This window comes from Blennius ocellaris, assembly GCF_963422515.1.
Source record: "Blennius ocellaris genome assembly, chromosome: 6".
NCBI classification, from domain to species: Eukaryota; Metazoa; Chordata; class Actinopteri; order Blenniiformes; family Blenniidae; genus Blennius; species Blennius ocellaris.
This window is the reverse complement of record NC_137655.1, coordinates 4,877,541-4,901,682: the sequence shown is the minus strand read 5'-3', so window position 1 is coordinate 4,901,682 and position 24,142 is coordinate 4,877,541. Positions and strand designations below refer to the sequence as shown.

General features: G+C 46.1%; 1 protein-coding gene across 1 annotated transcript in view; it reads left to right on the top strand.

The window, feature by feature from the left end:
• Nucleotides 1-24,142, top strand: part of dgkh (diacylglycerol kinase, eta) — a gene marked incomplete at its 5' end in the record, with an annotated part of 63,584 nt that overhangs the window by 23,030 nt on the left and 16,412 nt on the right. The window contains 13 exons of the mRNA XM_080498390.1: nt 395-475; nt 8,230-8,334; nt 9,546-9,678; nt 14,038-14,144; nt 15,123-15,248; nt 16,527-16,629; nt 18,283-18,445; nt 18,751-18,859; nt 19,560-19,781; nt 20,700-20,791; nt 21,745-21,844; nt 21,947-22,307; nt 23,281-23,403. Coding sequence (XP_080354516.1) covers nt 395-475; nt 8,230-8,334; nt 9,546-9,678; nt 14,038-14,144; nt 15,123-15,248; nt 16,527-16,629; nt 18,283-18,445; nt 18,751-18,859; nt 19,560-19,781; nt 20,700-20,791; nt 21,745-21,844; nt 21,947-22,307; nt 23,281-23,403 — 1,825 coding nt within the window. The remainder of the gene's footprint in view (nt 1-394; nt 476-8,229; nt 8,335-9,545; nt 9,679-14,037; nt 14,145-15,122; nt 15,249-16,526; nt 16,630-18,282; nt 18,446-18,750; nt 18,860-19,559; nt 19,782-20,699; nt 20,792-21,744; nt 21,845-21,946; nt 22,308-23,280; nt 23,404-24,142) is intronic.

Here is a 24,142-nt window from a genome sequence, read left to right as displayed (position 1 = left end):
AAGCGGGGAACGTCTTGCTGTGAGGCAGGTGTGCTAAACCGTGTAGTCTCACTCGTGTCATCATTGTTAGGCCTCCTACAAGTGCGTGTATGGATCAAACTTAATTTGATCATAATCATTCAGCAATAACGAGTGAAAATTGTCCCGTGTAGCTTCACCCGCTCATGTTTACCTCTTTATTCACCGCTTCACTTCCTCCCATTCCAGACATGCATCCTTTTCTTTAAGAATAAGTTGAATTTTCTGCTCGGCTTTGGCCCCCGATAAGTCTCTGTCAAACAATAAGCGAAGCTCAACCTCGTGTGCTGAAATCCGACGTCTGATTCTCTTCTTCTCTTTTGTACCTCTTATCTCTCTGGCCTCCTCTTCCTCCTCCTCCTCCTCCTCCTCACAGTCCCTTATCTTTGATGAGGTGGACCTGTCGGACGCCAGCGTGGCAGAGTCCAGCACGAAGAACGTCAACAACAGCTTCACGGTGAGTCTCTGAGCTGATTTTGATTGGAGGCTCGGTTTGCATGTTCTCCCTGCGCAGCTGTGGGTTTTTCTCTCGGTTCTCTGGTTTGTCGTGCGTCTGAACGTCCGGCGCTGCCGTCCCACTTCAACTTAACTCGGATAGAGCGGTACTGATCAGTCCTTTTCAACCCTCTGATTGGGCGTCGAGAGAAGTTTCAATTTCTTTTAGGGCCGGGCGAATTTGGCCTAAAAAAATTCCAGTTTTGATTTGATTTTCTATTTTTTCAATGCAGTTGAAAATAACTGCAGACATCGGATTTATTGTCAAAAATGCATGTAAGCAATCTCGAAATAAAACGTGAACGAGGCTCCGTCATTCAAAGAATTCAACCAAATGAGCAACAGCAACTGCTGAAACCAACAAGCAACAATAATTTGTGAAACAAAAATCTATTTTAGCTACAAATTCAAATATATCGATTTTTTTTTTCTGTTTTTGCACAGCTCTAATTTCTTTCTTCCTCTTGAATCAAACACAGACTAGGAAAACCCTCCGGTGGGTTCTTCTGGCTTCTGCTCATATACGTCCAGTCTGAGTCCAACCTGGACTTCTTTACTCCCACTGCTCATGTTTATGGCGTTTTGTTCAGTTGTTCAAAATGCAAAAACGCAACAATTATGCATTTACACTTGAAACGGATTCTTGTGGCCTCCAAGGAAGAAATTTCGGAAACATCTGGTATGAAATATGAATAAATGAAAAAATGCTCGTGCTTCGCCTCCGGGCGACACCGGCGCTCTTTTGTGACAACCTGGACGCGAACGGGCTCATTTTCACATTCCGCCTGTGTGGCTTTTCATTATTCAAAGAAAAAAAAAACATTGTTATTCATTTCAAATGAGTTCTTTGTACAACTACGTTTTCACGTAGAAACGCTCCCTTCGGATTCAACGGCTTCCTGCAACGCTTCTCTTTCGGGTGCAAATTAAACAGCATTAAATGTCAGTGATTTGGAGATCCGATAATAATAAGAATGACAAAAGTAAGACAAACTGTAAATTATATTCTGCCAACACATCACAGGCTACAAGTGTCAGTACTCTGTATCGACAAATAGCTAAAGGTTAGTAGTTGTACCTGTACTCAGATTTCTTTTTCTTTTTTTATTTGAGCCATAATAATTCCATTATTGGCACGTATTAACACCTTTACATGTGTCACTTCTATATTAACGTGGATAAATATTTGTTGCTTTTCCTGCCTTTCATTGTGCAGGTTGCAGGTCGGCCCTCATTATGCACGAGATGATATTTAAATGCTTTTTCCCAGCAGAGCTCGTCACAGCGCACGCACCCGCGGAAAATGAGTGATGCTGTGAATCCAAGAGTGTAACAGGATGAGTGGCTTCGTGTGTGTGTGTGTGTGTGTGCACATGTGTGTGTGTGCAGAGGAAACGAGCATCGCGAGCGGAGGATAAAAACAGAAAGTGAACGAGCCAGTAGTGGCTCGTCCTCTCTATAAATGTCTCATGACTCCCCCTGGTTGTTGCTATTTATAGACACGGGGAGGAGGAGGCGGGGGAGGAGGCGGGCAGGAGAACAGTGCCTGGAGGAGAGCGTGCCGCTATTTTTAGCGGCGCCTTGAAACGCTCCGCCGAATGCCTGGCGTGGCTTAACGTCTGCCATATTCAGAAATGAGATTACGTGAGGCTGCTGCAGAGTGTGCACGCGCGTGTGTGTGTGTCTGCAGTGTGTGTGTGTGTGTGTGTGTGTGTGTGTGTGTGTGTGTGTGTGTGTGTGTGTGTGTGTGCAACGGGGTACGCTGCTAATGACTTCAAAAAGCCACAATGATCCTCCCACTAAGATGATGAGAGGAGAAGACGCTGCACAGATGAAGGAGGAAGACAAAAAAATAAAGCGTGTTTGTCTTGCAAATGAGCTCAGGGAAGCTTGAAATGAGGGAAATTCTCTGAAAGGTAGAACGGCGGAGGAAATCCTGGAGTGATGTCACGCCGATGCTGACTGCGGTTTTCAGCCCTCAGCAGTGAGGGGGGGTAGGGGGGTTAGGGGGGGGGTGGAGGGGGCTGTAGCGGGGGATCGAGCCCAGAGCTCTGAGGAGGAGGAGAGGAAGTAGGACTGCGGGACACGGATGACATAAAAAAAACAAAAAACAAAAGGTAACGTGTTCGAGTGGCGGTTCACCTACACGCGCATCTCGGTAATGCTCATGAGCCCGATAGGGGGAGACCGGGCTTCATCACAACAGAGAGAGAGAGAGAGAGAGAGAGAGAGAGAGAGAGAGGGATGAAAGTCACTGCGGAGGAGACGACGCTGTCCTCCGCTCTGTCTGCCTCCGTCTGCCTCCGTCTGTTTGTCGCTGAATATCTCCGTCTCGGGCCGGTTTCCGCTCGGCGCCGCCGCAGCCTCACTCCGCGGATGCTTGTTGCCGCACGTGCATGCTCGCGTCGCCTCGCGTGGCACTCGGCAACCGCTTGTCGCCAAAACGCCTAAATGTCACCACAATCTGGTTTATAGACCCGTTTTGCTGTAAGCGCCCACCGCTTCACCTGCGATTAAAAAATAAAAAAAGTCACGCACGTCAATCGATGAATAATCGATCACGCTGCATCTCTTCGTTCACCCGCGACCCCCGCTGGTGTTGTCGTGCGATGGTGCTGCAGACAGGCAGCACCTTGAAGTCCACGTGAGGCGCCCGTCTCCCGACACAAGCTCCGCCTCCGCCGCCGCCAACTCCCATCAGATGTCCTCAAACCACGTCGAGACTGTGGAGTGAATCTAAATGATGCGTGTGTGTGTGTGTGCGTGTGTGTGTGTGTGTGTGTGTGTGTGTGTGTGCGTGCGCTGCACGATTAGCACGTGTGTAAACGGTGACTGATGCTCCTCATTATCGCCGAGCGTGACTTTCGTCTGTAAAGCACCGACCAATCAGAGCCGCTGGCGGGCGAATGAAGAAATGCATCACTGTAACAGCACGGCATCCGACAGTAACTCGCTAGTAATCGATTACTATTACGGCGCATTGGTTTGCTGCCGGCTTCCATTGGCTGCCGTCTTCATGGTTTTCCTTGCGCTTGCTCACGTTCCGTCTGCTGATGTTGCTTTGATCAGGAAATAGTAACACTGTTACTAAAGTTACTAAAGTTTCTTAGCGCTTATATTGTTGATTTAGGAGAAAATTGTTGCAGAGTTGCTGTTTCTCTCTCTATTGGCTTCAGGCTCCATTTGCACGACAATGTTTTCAACTGAAAAAAGAAAAAATGTTGTTGTGTTTTGGTGCCTGGAGCCACTGAACACAACAACTTTCTGAATAAAGCTCCCAAGGTGGAACTTTTTCGAAAACGCTCCGACTCCATGGCCATGGAAACAGTGGGAAAATACAACTTTCCTGAAATGCTGCTAATTAATAACTAGTTCTTCTGCACATGCTCAGTAGATGGACGATAAACAACGAGGTTTCCTCCAGAGTGTCACGGCTCCCAGTCCGTCTTCTCCTGGGACTTTGTCATTTTATATTTGACAGTCACTCAGAACAGCAGTTCAACTTGGTCGTCTGTCCATCACAAAAACGCGTTTTCGGTAATGGGAATGCAAAAACAACACATTTATCAATTGAAATCGGTTACTATTACTTAAAAACTCCCTTAGAAATTTTTTGGGGGAGGAGCGATGTCTCATTTTAGCTTCCTGTTCACTCGTCTGCATGTCGGTCGCTAAAGCTGTTCTTCGTCTTCTCGGCATCTTTAGTTTTATAAATCAGTTTCTTTTGAAAAGCAGGTGTACTGAAAATCACATTAACCTCATGAGAGCGCAAGCAGATAAAAATACTTATTTGAACTAAAACTTGTATTCATTTTACTTATATTCAGACAAAACATGCTGGTGGCAGTGTATTATAGTGGCATCATGTGTAATGAGCTTAAAAAATAAATCGCGTATAAAGATACAGTTGTAATATTTAAGACCTGATGACGAATGGCTAAAAGACTGTCACAGGTCAAAACAACCACAGGGAAGTTTCCCCACATAACTGGTTGAGGAAGTAGCTCGTGTTTATTTGTTATTGATTGAACAATCCCGTGCGACGTTGTCTCGTCTCTCGCCGTGGTCCGTGCCGGTCGGAGGAGACGTCGTCCTTCATTACCGGGGCTCGCATGTGATGTGACTGCAGCTGAAGGTCAGTCACCCAGAGAGGCTTTCCAGACCTGAGGGAAGCCTCCAGCCAGTTTAGGAAGCAGACATTCCCGTTTCCCCTGGCAACCGGCCTTATCACTACCCGTCTCCAGGCACACACGCACACACACACACACACGCGCACACGCACACACGCACACGTACACAGTAGAGAGAAAATGATCCATGTCCAAAGGGATCAATTTGACAATGTGCATGTGAATTCAACCTACACACACACACACACACACACACACACACACACACACACACACACACACACACACACACGCACGCGCACACTAATCCTCGCAGCTCCTGGTGGGAAAAGAAGCATTGTGATTAACAGCTGAGAAAAACAAATGAGAGAGAGAAAGAGAGGGAGACTAAAAGAGACCATCAGTAAAAAAAAGAGACACAGAGGAAGAGAGGGACTGAAAGAGAAAAATAGTGAAAAAATAACAACAGAAAGAGAGAGGGGGGTAGAGGTAGAGAGACTCAGAGCGAGAGAGAGAGAGAGAGATGTGTTCTTGTCCACTTTGAATAAATTGCGACGGTCCGAGAGAGAGTGCTCGCTGCTCCGCCATGTGAAAGCACTCTTACGGAACACTCTCAGTAATTTGGGAGTCGTTGTCTTCACTTAAGAAAAAAAAAAAAAGGAGGAATACTAACGTGATTGTCTTCGGTAACGAGCGAGGGCAGGGAGAGGACAGCGACGGCTCGCTCCCAGCTTTCCGCACACACTGGAGGATCCACAGAGATGATTTCTGTTCCTCCGTTTGACATTTCGCCAAGCGCATCGATTCCACCGACCTGTGGCAGATTGATCGCAAGAGTGATTAAAGGGATTGATCAGGGAAGTGTGCGGACGCTGAAGCTGCTGCAGAGCGCAGGGATCTGCTTTACGGCTACGAATAAACAGCCGATGAACGTGTTGAATAACCTCTGAAGGAATAATCTTAATTAAATACAAGTTAATGCGCATGAAGAGCAGACACACATACTTACGATACCACAATAACATTTTCCGGACCTGTAGGTTAGTCAGTAATGTAACTTTACTCATATTTAAATACATTTACGTGCTCAAGATTAAAACGATTTTCACGTTATTACCATTTTTGTTTGTTTGCACGATGAATTATTTCAAATGTTCATACAAGAAATGTACTGCAACTTGTACAGCTCCATGTACTCCCATTGTTAATGTTCATAGCGTGTTGTTCTCTGCAGCATGTGTGTGTGTGTGGTTTCAGGGCCAAGTCTTAAAAGGCATCGTTTTCAAAACCGTTACTGCGTAAATGTGAAACTTTTCTGAATCAAAAAATGCAAAAATGATGCATTTTCACCGAAAGCGACTCAATATTTAAAATATATTTCCCATAAAAGAGCGTTTCCGCGATGCTAAAATGTCAACACGCCCTGGTATCTTTTATGAAATATGAATGCTGGGCATATATGTCAGGACAACTAAAACTGGGTCCTACATGTTCTATTTTTACCCGTGTGGATTCTGGTAGATGGTCGAGGAACTTTAAAACCTTAAGCTCTGTTTTACACAACGCCAGACGACCAAGTTGAATTGTTATTTCGCTGACTGTCAAAATAAAAGCACCAACTCCCAGGAGAATATGGACTGGGAGTCGTGACGCCACATAGAGGACATTGTTCTGATCGTCTCTACTGAGCATGTGCACAACTACGAGTCACTACACTTGTAATATGCATGCAGAGCAGCAGTGTTTTCAAAAAAATATTGCTTTTCCCACCGTTTCCATGGAGATGGAGTCGGAGCGTGTTGAAAAGGTTCCACCTTTGGAAGCCGTTTAAAAAAAGTTGCGTTTTCGGTAACTCAGAGCGCCGTTGTCGTTTTAGAGGTTTTTCTGTTTTCACTTGAAATGTAATCGTGTAGACAACCGATAAATGTTTTAAACTCTCAGTGGAACTGTAAATCGTCCTCATGGAGCTTAATACAAGTTATTTGAAAAAAAAAACCAAGTCTTAATCTACAGATACATTCACGTAGTGTCACTGTACTCGTGTGATTATGTTGCAGACTTAAGCGGCTCCAGAGTTTGGTGTCTGTGCGCAACACGAGTCTGTAAAGCAGATGGTTCGCCAGCAACTGTAGCCTTAATGTACAAAGAACAGCGGAGCTGCAGGCGATCAAACACACACACACACACACACACACACACACACACACACACACACACACACACACACGAACGAGGTGTCGTGGGTGTCTGTCGTGCACCTGCTGTTTACCACACCTTGTTAAAGCCTCGGGTGCTGCTCGTCCCAACAGGCCTGTGATCAGACAGATAGAGGGAGGAAGAGGAGGAGGAGGAGGAGGAGGAGGAGGAGGAGGAAGAAGACTTGCATTTATTTTCCTGCAGAAGTCTGTTTTTTTTTATTTTTTTGCCTCGCTGTTGATCGGTTTGGTCCGTACAAATTGCCTCCTTCCACGTTTATGCAATGAACCCATTATTGGCGGAATGGGTGTGATTAAAAGAAGAATAGATTTTTCACAGCAGCAGCTGGATGTACGATGAATCAGATTACGGTGAAGAGTCCATCTGAAATCTACGGTCGCAAGATTGTTAAGCAGTGGGTTTGTATGTTCTCTGGAGCCTTTGTGACTTAGAATTCCAGGCTTGTGGCTGCCATTTTTTTTTTTTCCCCCTGTGGAGTTTGCATGTTCTTCCTCCCTATGTTTGGGTCAGTTGTGAAGTGAATTGGTGACTTTCAAGTTAGTGTGGGCGATTTGTGTGCGTCTCTCTCTCTCTCTCTCTCTCTCTCTCTCTCTCTCTCTCTCTCTCTCTCTCTCTCTCTCTCTCTCTCTCTCTCTCTCTCTCTCTCTCGCTCTCTCTCCGGGATCGGCTGCGTTTTCCCAGTTCCAGTGAAAAAAATCAGGGTCATGTTTATTTATGAGTGCGATACCGTCTCATGGTCGTTTTCAGCCTCGCTCTTCTCAACAGTGTCGAGCAGCGATGACTAGAAAGAGACGGAGGGAAAGAGGAGAGGGCGGTGGGGGCATTAATAAGTGATGGGGTGTTGACAGGGCACTGTAAGTCTGCGGGGTTATCTACAGGGACTGTCCTTTTAAACACACATGCAGAGGACAGAGGGGAGGGGGTGGAGGGGTGGAGGGGTGGAGGAGGCTCTTAGCCTTCACCCAGGCACTTCGCCTGTCAGCACATATCTGCCTCAAAGCCGCATGAAGGGGGGGGAAAAGAGAAAGAGAAGGTTGGGATGAAGGAAAAGTCAAGAAGGTGTGAGTGAGCTGGAGTTAATGAGCGAGAGAGAGAGAGAGAGCGAGAGAGAGGGAGGGAGGTAGAGAAGGAGCGAGAGGGAGGGGGCTTCTCGTCCTTCCCCTCCCTTAAAGACAGAAACAGTCGCTCTCTCCTCTCAGTGGCACCGCAGGCTGACGAGAAGCAAACGCTGGAAACACTTTACCCCCTCCCCTCTTCCTCCTCCTCCTCCTCCTCCGCCTCCTCCTGCTCGCTCTCTCGCTCTGCCTCTCGTTTGCCCCTCATCGTTCATCCCACGCCTTCTCACCTCCCGCCTCCCGTCTCCCGCCAGGTGATCACTCCGTTCCGCCGGCTCATCCTCTGCGCCGAGAACAGGAAAGAGATGGAGGACTGGATCAGTTCGCTGAAGTCCGTCCAGTCCCGGGAGCATTACGAGGTAAGAGGACGGAATTCCTACAATTCGTGCTGACCGGGAACGTGAAAATCAGAGTGTGTGTGTGTGTGAGAGTGTGTGCGGCAGGGAGACGGGGAAGAGATCCAGCACTCTTGTTAAGAGGTAGTGCCGCAGCAACAATAGATCCCAGATTAGGCGTATCCTCTTTTGGAGATGCTCGTTTTTTTTTTTGCGCGAGCGCTAAAGTGTCACACCGCTGAAGACAGGCGGGCATTCCCAGAACTTTGGAGCCCGAAAAAAAAAAAGAAGAGGCTCGGACCCACACGTGCCGAGAACAGGTGCTTACAACTCCACAGCTGGAGTAAAGAAAACACCTTCGCCTACGAGCCTCGTTTGTCGATCGCTATCTCGAAAACGCTCCAGGCTCTTCCTCGGGCGGCAGAAAAGTGTTTGAGGACTGTAAATCCCAGGGTTTGTGCTGACCGCGGCGGGGGTTTTTTTCTTAGGGGGGGGGTGGGGGGGGGGGGGGGGGAGGAGGAAGCAGCGCCGCATCTAAGTGGCTTTGATTTGAGAGGGGAAATCTTATATAAGACCCCATCCCTCACCCCCTTTTTCTGCACCGCAGTGCAGCAGCAACCCCACAGTGTGTCACAATAACAACAACAACAACAACAACGCACTCACAGGCACAGTGTCAGGATAGCAACACAATAGTATTCCATCAAAGGTTCCTTCTTCCTTGTCCGCACAAAGAACCCAACTGTCCCAGGTTTGCAGGCACCTGTTACGAATTCTCCCCTACGGAACACGAACGCCGTCCGCCGACTGCAGACGAAACGCTCACGTCGGTACAGTACGCCGTCCTAATGAGCTCCACAGTGGGCTCGCTCCGTACGGGCTCGGCAATCAGACGGAGCTCTTCGGGAAATCAAGAGTCGCACTTTCACAAAGTGGGTGATTTCGCCCCCCCCCCCCCGTGGAGTCCTGATGCGCGTCATGCAGGGTTTTCATCCCCCAAGTTTGCTGCGAGAGCGAGAGCAATAAACCCGGAGGGTGGAAGTGGCGTGTTGTTATAACCCCCCCCCCCCCGAGAGTCGTGATTCAACAGATTTGAGTGGAGTGAGCATGGAAGTGGTGGCGAGAGTCGATACGTTGGTCGGAAACGACACAACCTTGTACATTCTGCTGTCATCATGATGATGTATTGTCTCGTACCCAGTGCTGCCAACCTATTTTAACCTCTCCTTTGCCAGACTGCACAGTTTAATGTGGAACATTTCTCAGGGATGCACAACTGGTACGCCTGCTCCCATGCACGGCCCACCTTTTGCAACGTCTGTAAAGACAGCTTGTCTGGGGTCACCTCCCACGGCCTCTCCTGCGAAGGTAAGCAACGCCGCACGCACGAGGCTATTTAAAGCCCGACAATGAACGCTAATTGTGGTTGATTTCACTCCAGTATATTTACCATTAAGTCGCTATTGTAAGCTGCGTGAGTCACGCTATTTTGGCAACAAACTTGCAGAGTGATCTGAAGTGAAGAAAAAAAAATGAGCCGCGTGAAGGCGTGAGCGTATTTTCCGGAAACTTGTTTGGTGTGATTGAGGGCCCGTTGACATGGCAACGGTGCTCGGGAGTCACCGAAGCTTTTTGAAAACGTTTCTCAAGGTGGAACTTTTTTGAAAACACTTTTGACGCCGTCGACGTGGATACGGGGCGAAAATATCAAGAGAACCGAAGCTCATGCAAGGACAGCCTCTCTTGTAATACCTCTATGTACCACTAGATGGTGTACTGAGACGCTATCATTATCACAATGGCCTCATTCTTCTTCCTGTATTGAGAAGACGTCGCCATATCGTGTACCGACAAATGCTCTTTATGCAACACGGCCAACAATGGTGACTTTTAAAACTTTAACATCCACTGTACCATACACGTCGATCAAGTGTCTCGGTGTGTCCCGGGAAGCAGACGCACTGACATTAACGTGCTTAATGCGAGCGGCGCTGAGCAAGAAACAAGAGCGAGCTGTAAATATAGCATGAGCATTTCTTTGGGAAGATGTACGGACAGACGGGGGATTGTGCGCTCGCCTCCTTCTCCGGCACTCAGACGAGGCACTTAAGAGGACTCATGAATAATGTCTGCACTCTCGGGAACCTGTTTTTCCAGTCACCCCCCCCCCCCCCCCCCCCACCCTCGCTCATACGCAATCATGTCATTAGGCAGTCCGCACAGATATACTACAAACTAAGTCAAAGTCATATCCGGGAGCAACAATCGATGTTTCAATCTTGTCCACCGCTAAACGCTGTTAGAGGGCATTAGCAGAACATTAAGAGAATATCAGAAGACGCGATACGGCCGCCTGTTAATGGCCGAGCCGTTCGTCAGTCAGACTGAAAGAAAACACGGTGTCTCGGACTGCGATCGTCTCTGCTCGCGGGGGGAAATTGAGACGGAGAGACAGAAGAGTTGTCTGTGTGTGTGTGTGTGTGTGTGTGTGTGTGTGTGTGTGGTGTGTGTGTGTGTGTGTGTGTGTGTGTGTGTGTGTGTGTGTGTGTGTGTGTGTGGCCTCGGTAGCATAAATCGATCCATGCCGACTGTCCTCTGCAGAAAATCGAAAAGAAATTTAAGCTGCGCTGATTGCTGTAAAACCGTCCGGCCGGTTTCCCTCGGAGCCTAATAGAGACCCTCTGCTTATTGTCTTCCCCCCCTCCCCCCCCCGGCTCTCCGCCGTCTGTCTGGACAGCAAATCATCCGTCAGGCGTCGTTAGACGAGTCGGAGCAAAACAAAACATTAGCACACGCCCTGATTTGTTCTCCGGTATCTTTTTTTTTTACAACTAATTGTGAAACAGTGGACGTCCAGAAGAGGGTACATGGTGTTTATTCACTTAAATGGTGCATTTTTTTGTTTTTTTTTGTTTTTTTTCACTGCTTTAGTGTTGAATCACTTTACACCGTCAGTCACACTCATCCATTCACACAACCGAGGTGATCGTCCTCCATTGGGAGCAGCGTGGGTTCCGCCCAGAGACACTTCCACAGATTGAAAAGATGTGGGGGGGTGGGGGGGGGGGGATTCACTCATTAAGTTCAGATGAAGTTACATCAGTTAGAGGAGGAAGATGTGCTATAATCTGGACGTTAGTGGAGAGAGATGCTCTATAATCTGGACCAGGGGGGGCCACACTTTTTCAGCATGCGAGCTACTTATAAAAAATCATCAAGTCGACGTGATCTACCCACTACAAAAATGCAAAACATATATTTATTTTCAAATATATCGAGGATTCTTTACATGTACAATGTATAATGATGTACCTTGCAAAACCGTATGAGCCAATATTGTGCAACACAACATAATTAACTATGAACATTCTTTGTAATTACCTGAGTTTACTCTGACGACCCTTCTTTGGTATTGCGACGGTCGACTGGCAGACGAGACAAACCCACTTCGAAAATGACATTGTGAAAAAAAAGTCCCCCTCCCATTCCTCATGAAAGTGATACGTTTTCGTCACAGCTCCCCCCCACTCATGTTTGCTGACCAAAGCTTTCTCGAGTTTAAAAGAAAAAAAGCGAGGGCTTCAAATTTGCGCTAACTCGCTGACTAGCTTGTTAGCTTCGCCACACTTAGCGTCGTCGTTTGCACGTGTGCCGTGACCTGAAGGTCAGAAAAACTCAGCCGTCATCTGATGCTGCGTTCGATTGTACTCGTAATTCGGAAAGGTAAATTAGTTTCATTACACCAGCGTCTATTTTTTTTTCTAATGTCATGCGATCTACTATTGCTACCTTTGCGATCGACGTATTGAGCACCCCTGATCTGGACGTTTGCTCACTTAAAACCAAAAAAAAAGAAATCGTATTAATTTCATAACGGTCATCAGTTATCAGCATGTTCCTGCTAAAAATAGTGGCGTTTCAGTAACCTGACGACGGTTTATTCCCAACACTTGATGCCACACTGATGATTCAGTCTCTCTCTCTCTCTCTCTCTCTCTCTCTCTCTCTCTCTCTCTCTCTCCGTCTCTCTCTCCGTCTCCTTTGCCTCCTGCTTTGAATACGAGAGGGCATCATTGTCAGGGATAATGAGCCCGGAGTGGAGAGGCTCTCACTGCCTTCACACGTATGCGGCGGCGCACATGTTCGCGCACATACCTGGGCCGAGGGACCCGCACGCACGCCGTCACTGGGGAACGTTAGCAAAAAAAATTAGAGCGAGAGGATATGCAGATGGTGCTCATTATGATCTCCTTTGCCTGTCGCTGACTCTTTATACCAGCCTAAATTAAGCGCACAAAAAAAGAAAAGAAAAAGGTGTCACTTCGCCTCTGTTCTTTCACATGTGAGGTGCAGAAATATGCCGTTACTCTCAAGATCTCGTCACGCTGTACCCTGGGTAAATTAAGACATGGGGAATTCTAAATAGCAGCCGGGGGTCATTGCTTATGTAATCCTCCAAACATACGGAGAAAGACAGTCGTGCTGGTGAGGCCGTCACGCCAGCGCCCCGCTAGCTCTTTGTATTTCCGTGTACTTCAAGCTGAGTTTGATGGGTAATAATACCCCGAGCGCTTCAAAGAGTCGTGCTGGCTCTGCTGCTACCTGGACTGGAAACATGAAATTACGCAACGATATGAGCTAACGGCTATCTCGCCGGCGACGCTAACTCAGTTCCGCAAATAAATGGCATTGGCGAAGGTCTGCGCTCTACCGAGTGTAGGTCTAGTTTACTTACATTTTTGGGGGAAATCACATTGCTGTACTCGTACCATGATCCTCAAAAGCTCTGATTTATCAGGGAATCAGCCACGATGAATGTTTCCAACTCTTTTTTTTTCATCAGCGGCGCTTCACTGACGTTAACCAATCGGGGCCAGGCTCCACGTTAAATTTGTGGCTTCACGTGCCGAGTGAAACAGTGCGGGTGGTCCGCTTTGTCCCCGTGCGCCCGCTCGGTTGCCGGGGGTTACAGCCGATTACATTAAGCCGGGTTTGACTTTCACCTGCCGACAAAGTGATGCCGCCGAAACATGTAGGGAATGTGGATCGCGAGTGAAATGTTCACTCAGAAGTCCAGATGAGTCTAAATCTGGATAAATACGTGGAAATATGCAAATGAGGGACAGGTTGGGTTTTTTTTTTTTTTTTTTTTAGCGAGGTTAGTAATTACGCCTGCTGACATCTAATTAGAGCGTGATTTATTACATCTGTGTACTTTTCCCGGGTGTGTCCGTTGCTGAATCATGCATCACTGTCCGCTATTCTTAGTGTGCGGAAACACACGAGGCTTCATGCACAATTTACCCCGAAAGTGGCTCCGTCTTAGTAATTAATGGTTTCTTCTTCTTTTTTCTTTTTTTTTTTTAATTGTCCGCACACAGGAGGCGCCGCCTCAAGTGAAAATGCATCATGCATTTGTAGTTTCATTTGTGTTTCCATGGCGATGTTTCCAGAAAGTATCGTTTGCGGCCATTTACACGGGAATGGAGCCCGGGCGTTTAGAAACGCTGTGTTTTCAGAGCACCACTGTCACGTAAATTCACAAAATGCGTGTCTTCTACTGTTGGGAATCGTTGATCCAAGTTTATTTCACACTTAGAATAATTTGAAGAAATAGCGAGAAGGTTGTGTTGTTGTATTTTGTTCTCAAACGAATTAAACTTGATGTTTCTCACAATATGTCATAAAAATATATATATATATATTTTTCCCCCCTTGTTTTTTCAGTGTGCAAATTCAAAGCCCACAAACGCTGCGCCGTCAGGGCCACCAACAACTGTAAATGGACCACGCTGGCCTCCATAGGGAAGGACATCATTGAGGATGAGGACGGGGTAAGTTCCTGGATTCGTTCCTACACGTTTCAAGTGACAACGCATCGTTTTGGTTTCAGAAAAGCTTTGCGTTGCGTTGAACATTTTGATAACAAATGTCTCCGCGGATGTAGTTCGCGTATCGCGATCTGCTTGCACATGTGCCTGGGAGGTATTTTATTACGGGTAAGTCATGGCGTTTTCCGAAAGTTGCGTTTTGTCTCATTTACGAAGAGACGGATTTGTTACAGTCAACAAGAAGTGGAGTTTTCTCCTGTTTCCACGGAGACGGAGCATTCTCAAAAAGTAGCATTTGGTCTCGTTTCCACGGAGACTGATTTGTAGCAATCTCAAAAAGTTGAGTTTTCTCCCGTTTCCACGGAGGCAGAGTCGTAGTGTTCTCAAAAAGACGCGTTTTCTCTTGATTCCATGGAGATTGGATTCAAAAAGTTTTCGGTCGCTTCGTTTGTCAACGTCGCATAAAACTGGAACTGGACCATTTTCACAAAAACGTTCATGTCCTGCGACACGTTTTGTTGTCAGAAGACTTTGACTTCATTAAGAACACGTATAGAATAAGAAATCACAAAAACATTAAAGTCATTGTGAAGTTTTTTTTTTTTTTTGTTAACCGATTTTGATGCCACTTTTCGACAATGACTGAAGCTAAATGTTCTCAGAGCTCGCGGTGTCATATTCATTGTAGATCAGGTGACACATTGAGGTCAGTCTCATCTCACGTGGGACAGATCGGCAAAAATCATGAGCATAATAACCTTCAAAAAAATGACAACGTCAATTATTTCCCTTTTGTTTCAGCGGAAAGAGGCGAAGCGCCTTTTCTTTATGAAACCTCAACGTTGACATTTTTTTCATCAACAATAAGTTTAATTAAAGCAGCAGCTCTTCCAAGATTACTTGGCGTAATTTGCACAGTTTGTTAGGTCATCCCGAGTTCCGGGTTTTGCTCACGTTTGACGCCCCTGCTTGCATCTGCAGATCGCGATGCCTCACCAGTGGCTGGAGGGCAACCTGCCGGTCAGTGCCAAGTGCGCCGTGTGCGACAAGACGTGCGGCAGCGTCCTGAGGCTGCAGGACTGGCGCTGCCTGTGGTGCAAAGCTATGGTGAGACTCCCGCCGCCTGTGCACGACACCGACATGCTTAAATCCTGCACATTCAACAGCATGCACGGGGAATATTTGTCTGAATTAGGCTTTGCAAAACATGCACTTGTGGTATGTATTTCACGGATTGTTCTGCAGTGCGAAACCACGCCAAGAATGTGACGTTTCATCGTCAAGTCAAACCTTGAGTGGTTCGCCTGATCACTGACTGATATTCCCGGCGCCATAAACGCAGAGCGAAGGTTTCACCGACGTGCACCGAACGGGAGAAGATGAGACGTATTTGCACAAGAGGCACTCGGCGTGCAAACGTGTCATCTGTCAGTGGAAATGACAGCCCCCCCCCCCCCCCCAACAGTGACTCAGCATTTGTTGTCATACAAACGCGGTGGCGTGGCGTGTGGCCGACTAGAGTGATTCTGATTTTTTTTTTTTCTTCTTTTCCCATTTTGTCCTCGCAAGTGTGGATTATGGTGATGAGTTCAGTTTCAGTGTGGCTTTAGTGTTTATCTTAAAATCCAAAATATTAAAATTCGCTGACCTGGTATTTTTCAAACAACACGAATGATGTAAAAAGCAATAAACAACCAACTTTATATAAACTTTCTAAACATTTTTTTTAAAGAGATGGGCGTTATAATGGGAGACCCAATTCAAAAAGTGTCTCAAAAGAGGGAGTTAATGAGCTTTTTTCTACTCCTTTTCGGATATTATGTTGTATAATTATTAATTTATTGATTCAGTGTTTATTATTATTTATTCACTTATTTTTTCCACTTTGTTTTGCTCTAATATATTTGCATTTTTTATTGTATTTATTTATTATGTTTGTTTGTTGTTTTCATCTGTGCATGTCTGAAATTTTTCATTCATTGATTTATTGATCAGCAAAACATTTGAGGGTTACATGTTCAACAAAGCCCTTTAGGTGACAAAAAGACTATTTCTTGGTGTCTCGTAATGTCAGTGAAGCAGAAATGGCTTCTTGAGAGTAGAAAAGACAGAATCAGCGAGTTTTAAACAACGTTCAGGTTTGTTTGAAATATCGACGTTCAGGAACTAAAGCCTTGTCGACTTTAGTTTGAGTTTTTTTTTTAACTTCACGTCAAGTTTTTAAATGAACTACTGTGCTCTGTTTTAGATCTTGGGCTACGTTTACATGACAACGCTGCTCAAAGTCACTGAAAATGCAATTTTTTTATGTTTGACAGCCCCAGTTCAAACTGTTTTAACCAAATTCTTGCATTTGCTGTTTTTTTTTTTTGTGTGTTTTTTTAGGTGCACACAGCCTGTATGGACCTGTATCCTCGCAAGTGTCCTCTCGGCCAATGCAAAGTCTCCATCATTCCCCCGACGGCGCTCAACAGCATCGACTCAGACGGTAGGCGACACGCTCACAATCACCTGTGGGGGGGGGGGGTGCAGAGGCAGAGTTCAATGCCTGTGAGCAATCTTGACATTTCTGTGGCGGCGGATTGGCCAGATGTCGGGACGACTCCTCTTGAAAGCGTTCACGCGAGCACTAAATGTCCCCTTTTCTCGCCGCCCACCCCTCCTGTGAACTCGCTGGAGCGTGAAAACGGCAGACGATGTTGCCGCAGCCCCCGGTCCACAACTCGGAGCTCAGTTTCAGCCAAACGCGACACTTGAGGAGAACCGACCCGAAAACGCACCAGCGTTTTTAAAATTCTGATTAAAATCATGATTTTTTAAAATTTATTTATCTAGTTATTTTTTCCTGCAACCATCTGCAGTGCTCCTGCCAACAGGTCTGAGCAGTAATACTCCCGCGGAGCGTGAAAGGTGTTAATCAAGTGTGAAGGCCGAGACGTTTGTTCCAGGAAGCTTTAAAAATAGTCCCACCTGACGGGTTGACACACGCCCCGCTAAAAATAGATCCAAAAAAAAAGGAGAGACCTGTGTGTGTGTGTGTGTGTGTGTGTGTGTGTGTGTGTGTGTGTGTGTGTGTGTGTGTGTGTGTGTGTGTGTGTGTGTGTGTGTGTGTGTGTGTGTGTGTGTGTGTGTGTGTGTGTGTGTGAGATTAGCACCTGTGAGACAGATTCAGAAAAGCATGCGTGATAGGATTAATGTTGCTGGAGCCAGTCTCACACACACACACACACACACACACACACACACACACACACACACACACACACACACACACACACACACACACACACACACACACACACACAAAGGCATGCACTAATTAGTGATAGATAAAAATAGAAAAAAAAAGAAGAATGTAGCTTCAATAAATAATAATGTGGATGTTAAAATAAAAATGTACGACAAGAAGAATGGAGGAAGAGAAAGGAAAAGGAAAAACACTGTTCTTTGTCTTCCTCCGTCTCACATGCAGGATCCCCCCTCCGCCTAAACACATGCAGAGATGTTGGGGGGGTGGGGGGGTGGGGGTGTTGGAGGGTGGAGCACGTGCCAGAGCATCGTGACTGCCTCCCCTCCTCTCCTCATACCCACTCCTTCCTTCCTCCCGCCTTCCTCTCTCATTCCTCCCCTCACACTCCCTCCTTCCTCCGTCTCCATCCTTCTCCTGACAAGATTCTGGAGAGAGGAGCCGTGCGTGTGTGTGCGTGTGTGTGTGTGTGTGCGTGCGTGCGTGCGTGCGTGCGTGCGTGCGTGCGTGTCAAGTTAAGCTGTAAGCACAGCAACTTGCTGCATCACACCCCCACTATTGCAGCACTCGTGTATCAATGTGCATATATGTGTTGCTTTAAGATGAAAAAAACTGATCTTGGAGCACACACACACACGCACGCACGCACACACACACACACACACACTTTTTTTTAAAGCTGTACATCATTAAAAACGTATGATTATGGTCAGTTCTGCCACTTTTCCAACAATGTTCATTTCCTCCCTTATGCCCCCGAGATTATTCCCCCGGATCCTAATAAATCGGTTTTCAGTTTTCTCGGGTTAATTTGCCGTCAATGTGGCGTCGGCCTGTTTCCCAGCGAGCCGCTCTGATTGAGCCGTGCGCTCGGCGTGGGGGCTTTCTCCGCAGGCTTCTGGAAGGCCACCTGTCCGCCCTCGTGTGCCAGTCCGCTCCTGGTCTTCGTCAACTCCAAGAGCGGCGACAACCAGGGCGTGAAGTTCCTGCGGCGCTTCAAGCAGCTCCTGAACCCGGCTCAGGTCTTCGACCTGGTCAACGGAGGGCCGCACCTCGGGTGAGGAGAGCGGCTTCAAATGGGGGGGGGGGGGGGGGGGTTCAGTGACAGCAAAAAGTCGAAAAGGACAGTCAGCCTGTAAATTTGAGAAATTTCAGATTTTCCTATTGTCACGTGGCCAGACACTGATGACAAAGTCCAAAATGTCGCCCATCCTTCTATTTTCTATGGAACAGGCAGTCACACATCGACCTATTTGCATCCCAGATGTTAGGGAATTAATGAAACTGTTCACACATTCTTTATGTACGTGAACTGTACGCGTGTCGGAAGTGACAGAAGACTTCTCTGTGTGTCTTCGTCAGCCTGCGCCTGTTTCAGAAGTTCGATAACTTCCGGATCCTGGTGTGCGGCGGCGACGGCAGCGTGGGATGGGTCCTGTCCGAGATCGACAAGCTCAACCTGCACAAACAGGTGATCCGAGGTGGCGGGAGGTTCACACGCACTTCACTCCAGGAGACGCGAGGGCCGTTAAAAGATTAAAAAAGAACATTCATTCGAGCCGTCGTCCATCTTGGATTGGTTAATTTATGAACTAAAGTCCTGTTTTTCAAGTGAAAACGCATTGTTTTTGGGTTTTCCTATCGGAGAAGCGTCACGTTACCACGGCAACGTTTTTGAAAACGCCAGAGTCACCTAAAACTACAGCCGCTAAACTAACAAGTTGCGTTTTCTCCCCGTTTCCTTGGAGACGGTGTTGGGACGTTTCAAAAAAAAGTTGCCCATTTCCCGCGTTTCCATGGAGACGGATTCAAAGCATTCCCTTCCGTTTTCACGAATACAGAGTTGGGCATTTTTGAAAAGTTCCACCCTGGGAGCCTTTCAAGCAGTTGCGTCTTCAGTGGCAACATATTCAGCATCCAAAAGGCTACAAATGTTTCTTGTGTGTTTTACTCGAAATCGTTGCCGTGGAAACGGAGCCTAAATCTCTGGGTTTGTCTCCGAGGTTTCCTTCCTTTTACTCGGTCGACATCCTGCGACCGCGAGGTTGACAAACTTGTCTTAAAGATCTGCATTTGTGTTCTTAGCCGTTGTGGCTCACGTGGAGTCGCCTGAGGTAAACGTATAACGCCTTCCCGCCCGGTCTTGACGCTCCCTCTCCCTGCCTCCTCAGTGCCAGCTGGGCGTCCTCCCTCTGGGCACGGGCAACGACCTGGCCCGGGTCCTGGGCTGGGGCCCGTCCTGCGACGACGACACCCAGCTGCCGCAGATCCTGGAGAAGCTGGAGCGGGCCAGCACCAAGATGCTGGACCGCTGGAGCATCATGACCTACGAGATCAAGATCCCGCCCAAACACAGCTGCCCCACCACGCCCGAGGGCGTCCACGACTGCCAGGTACTGAGCTCACGTCGGGACGACGGGCGTTCACACGCCCCGGCGGGCCCAGCAGGAGGAGGAGGAGGAGGAGGAGGAGGAGGAGGAGGAGGAGGAGGAGGGAGACGCTGCCAGCGCTGCCTGACATTTTCACGTGGCCTCAGCTCAGATTTAAAACTGGGGAGAGAAAGTGACATTTTCCCACAGAGAGCAAGTTTTTACTCGTGTTAGTGAGAGAAAGTAAATTGTATTTATGGATATTTTAAGTAATTTAAAGTTTTTTTAGTATAGTCAAAAATTACACATTGATGAAGACCAAACATAGATTTGCTTTGACTATTGTCGTAGAATAAATGTATCGGGAATTATTTGTGATATTTGGAGTAATATTCCTTAATCACCATTTTACTTCATTATATTTATTGTATATTACATACAGTTAATTGTTTGAGCATTATATGTAATTTACTTATACTTTTATTAGTGTTAATATAATAGTTCTCGCATGTTTAAATTAATTAGTAGCTAAATTTTAAAAATCACTGTAATGATGGACTATGTAAAATGATATTTTAATCAGAGGATTGTTTTAGCATATAAAAGCCGACACATCTACATTATAGAATCCCATACAAAAAGAGTGAAACCTTGAATATATTTTATATTTACTGAACAAATGTAAAGCAATCATAAATAATAATAAAATCCACTCTGAACATAATAGAGGTCTTAATTATTGCAAACAACTTAAAACTGACAAAACAAATTCTGCTACAATCACATAGAAAACCTGATAGAAAGACGAGGTTTTTGTGCTCGACTGTTTTTTTTTTTTTTTTTTAACATCTATACTCACAAGGTTTTATGAAAAGTCAACATAATGTCACATTAATCCCTCTGACTCTTGCCTTCCGGTACTTTCTGTGCTTCTCTCTGCAGTTTCACATCGCAGCCTACGAAGACTCGGTGGCTGCTCACCTCACGAAGATCCTGAACTCCGAGCAGCACTCGGTGGTCATCTCCTCTGCCAAGTACGACATTTTAACACTCAAACTACGTCGAACAACGCGGAATCAAATGTCGAACCCTCACGCTGAATTGATAATATTGGAAATGACGTTTTTCTCTGCAGATATTTCAGGGTTCATTCATTGCATTTCACAATAAGAGTGTCACATGAGTGAAAACCATACTTGTGATTTCATATGTCAACATTTTACACATTTTTTATGATTTTATAAACACAATTTCACTTCATTTATAATAAAAAAAAAATGTGTTTCATAAAAAAAGCAAGGTCATTCAGTTAAACTTCAAAGTAAATGAAAAAGAACACAGGGAGAGAGGAAAATCAGTATTAAGACTTGCTATTTGACGACATTGCTTTTTGGTGGAAGTCCACCAAAGTTGTTGTGATAATCTCTAACATGCAATGAAAACTTAATGCAAATTATTGAAACTTCCTATTTAAGAGGTGTTTTGTGACGATACGGGGGATATTTAAGTTTTTTGGTTTTATTTTGATGTAAAGTTGTGACAAACATGATCATCTTCACATCATGCAGCTAAAATCATCAAGAGAACATAAAAGTATAGCAGTGAAATACAAAAATAAAAAAACTTCAACAATAAAACATTACAAAAAACACAATGAAACATAACAATAAGACACAATACATTACAACAGTACAATAATCACACATTTTTAAAGAGATTAATTCTCTATTCTCATTGTGAATGATTATATGTTGTATGTGTTTTCATGTCAATAAGCAGTACATAAAATATTAGATTAGAATATTTCATAGGGATTTTTTTTTAAGTGTTTTTAAGTGTTTTAAGATATTTTTTTAAAGGAAAAACAGAGCAGGACCAGAAAACACTCAATGCAAATGATTTCATCAGCAGTATGACTAAATGCTAATTCTGCCTGGTTTGATGTCAATTTATCATAAAGTGCTGCTGTTTTTCTCCTCGTTTCCAGGATCCTGTGTGAAACAGTGAAGGACTTCGTTGCCAAAGTGGGGAAAGCGTACGAGAAAAGCACGGAGAACGTGGAAGACTGCGACACCATGTCTTTAAAGGTGAGCGTGACGCCATGTTGGATTAGCGGGGCGACTCGCCGAGGGACGCCGCGGCGCCCAGGCCGTCCTTCACCGGTCTGTCCCCCCTCCGTGTCCCCGCAGTGCGCCATCCTGAACGACAAGATGGACTCGCTGCTGCAGACCCTCAACAGCGAGTGCCAGGCGCTGCCTCAGCTCCCGCACGCCACGCCGCCCATCGTGGAGGAGGAGCAGGAGGAGGAGGAGGAGGAGGAGGAGGAGGAGGAAGAGGAGGAGGGGGAGGAGGAGGAGGCCAGCGAGGAGAGCCTGACGGAGCCCAAGAGGAAGCTGGAGGAGGAGGAGACGGAGAAAGGAGGAAGAGGAGGAAGAGGAGGAAGAGGAGCGGGGTCGCCGCACCAGCTGTTCAGGAGCAGAGAGCAGCTGATGCTCCGGGCGAACAGTCTGAAGAAGGCGGTGAGACAGATCATCGAGCAGGCCGAGAGAGGTACACACCCCCATACACACACCCCGATGCACACACCCGCATACACACACCCTGATACACACACCCCATACACACACCCTGATACACACACCCCGATACACACACTCTGAAATATACTCATGAACATCGAGCAGGCCGAGAGCGGTACACACCTTGATACACACATCCTGATACACACCCCCCGATACACATACCCTGAAATACACACCTTGATATACACGCCCTGAAACACACACCTCAATACACACACCCTGAAGCACACACCCGCATACACACACCCCGATACACATACCCTGAAATACACACCTTGGTACATTCACCCTGAAATATACTCATGATCATCGAGCAGGCCGAGAGTGGTACACACCCTGATACACACACCCGGATACACAGGCCCTGAAATACACACCATGATACACACACCCGGATACACACACCCTGATACACATACCCTGAAATACACACCTTGATACACACACCCGGATACACACACCCCGATACACATACCCTGAAATACACACCTTGATACACACGCCCTGAAATATACTCATGATCGTCAAGCAGGCCGAGAGGGGTACACACCCTGAAATACACACAGATACACACACACAATCATCGAGCAGGGCGAGGGAAGTGCACACACCAGGAAACACACCAAATAACCCACAGCATGACACACACACACACACACACACACACACACACCACAAAACACTCCCCGAAGAAGACACACACACACGACTATCAAAGAGGCCTAGAGAGGTACACACACTCCAAAACATACACCTTAGTACACACAACACTAAGCACACCTCGATACACACACACACTGAAACAATGTGAAAAAATAGGAAAGAATGCACAATTGATTAAATGCATAGATAGATAGATAGATAGATAGATAGATAGATAGATAGATAGATAGATAGATCTTGATCTAGATCAAACTTCCACATCTGTTTTGTGTGTCCAGTGGTGGACGAGCAGAACGCACACACGGACGACACCGAGCTGCCGTCGCCTGTGGAGTTCCGGAAGGACAGCGAGGAGGAGAACAGAGACAGCGAGAAGGACGAGGACACCAAGGAGCTGGAGGGTAACGACCTCACCTTCCCTCCTTTCTATCACTTTCATAGCAGGGGGTGTCAAACATGAGGCCTGTGGGCCAAAAGAGGCTCCAAACCAACAAGAAAATGGTAAACACCTTATAAAAAACAGATATAAAAAAAAAAAATTTTAAACCAAAAATTGTCAGACACAACAAAACACGCGCACACAACAAAGAAAAATTTTAAGTCAACTTGAGCTCCACTGTCAATTCTGCCGTACAAACAAGACACATCAGAATCAAGATTTCGTCTCACTTGCCCTACGGTGTCGACATATCACCCAGAAATTAAAGAAAAAAAGAAAATAAAGACCAACTATATCACCCAATATAGAATTAAAAAAAGAAAAGAATTTACAATATAGTAAGTAAGTAAGTAAAATGTATTTATACAGCACCTTTCACAGAAAGATATTGCTGAACAGCAGTACCAGCAGAAAGATAAAAACTGAAATCTAATCAATGGAAGAAATTGGATTAGCAGTCAAGATAAAGGGCGGCAAAACATCCATAAACAAAAACAATGAGTAAATTAGATAATATAGCCCCGGGAAACAGTGGAACTAGATGTGAAAATGGGAATTAAAAAAGCAGAAATGTGCAACATATAATGCAACACATGTGCAATTTATAATGCAGGTCGCCTGAAAATCAGCCATATGTGTCCATTGTCCAACAAGATTGATCAGCAGATGAGCGCAAGTAAATATTTCCTGTTATTTCATGC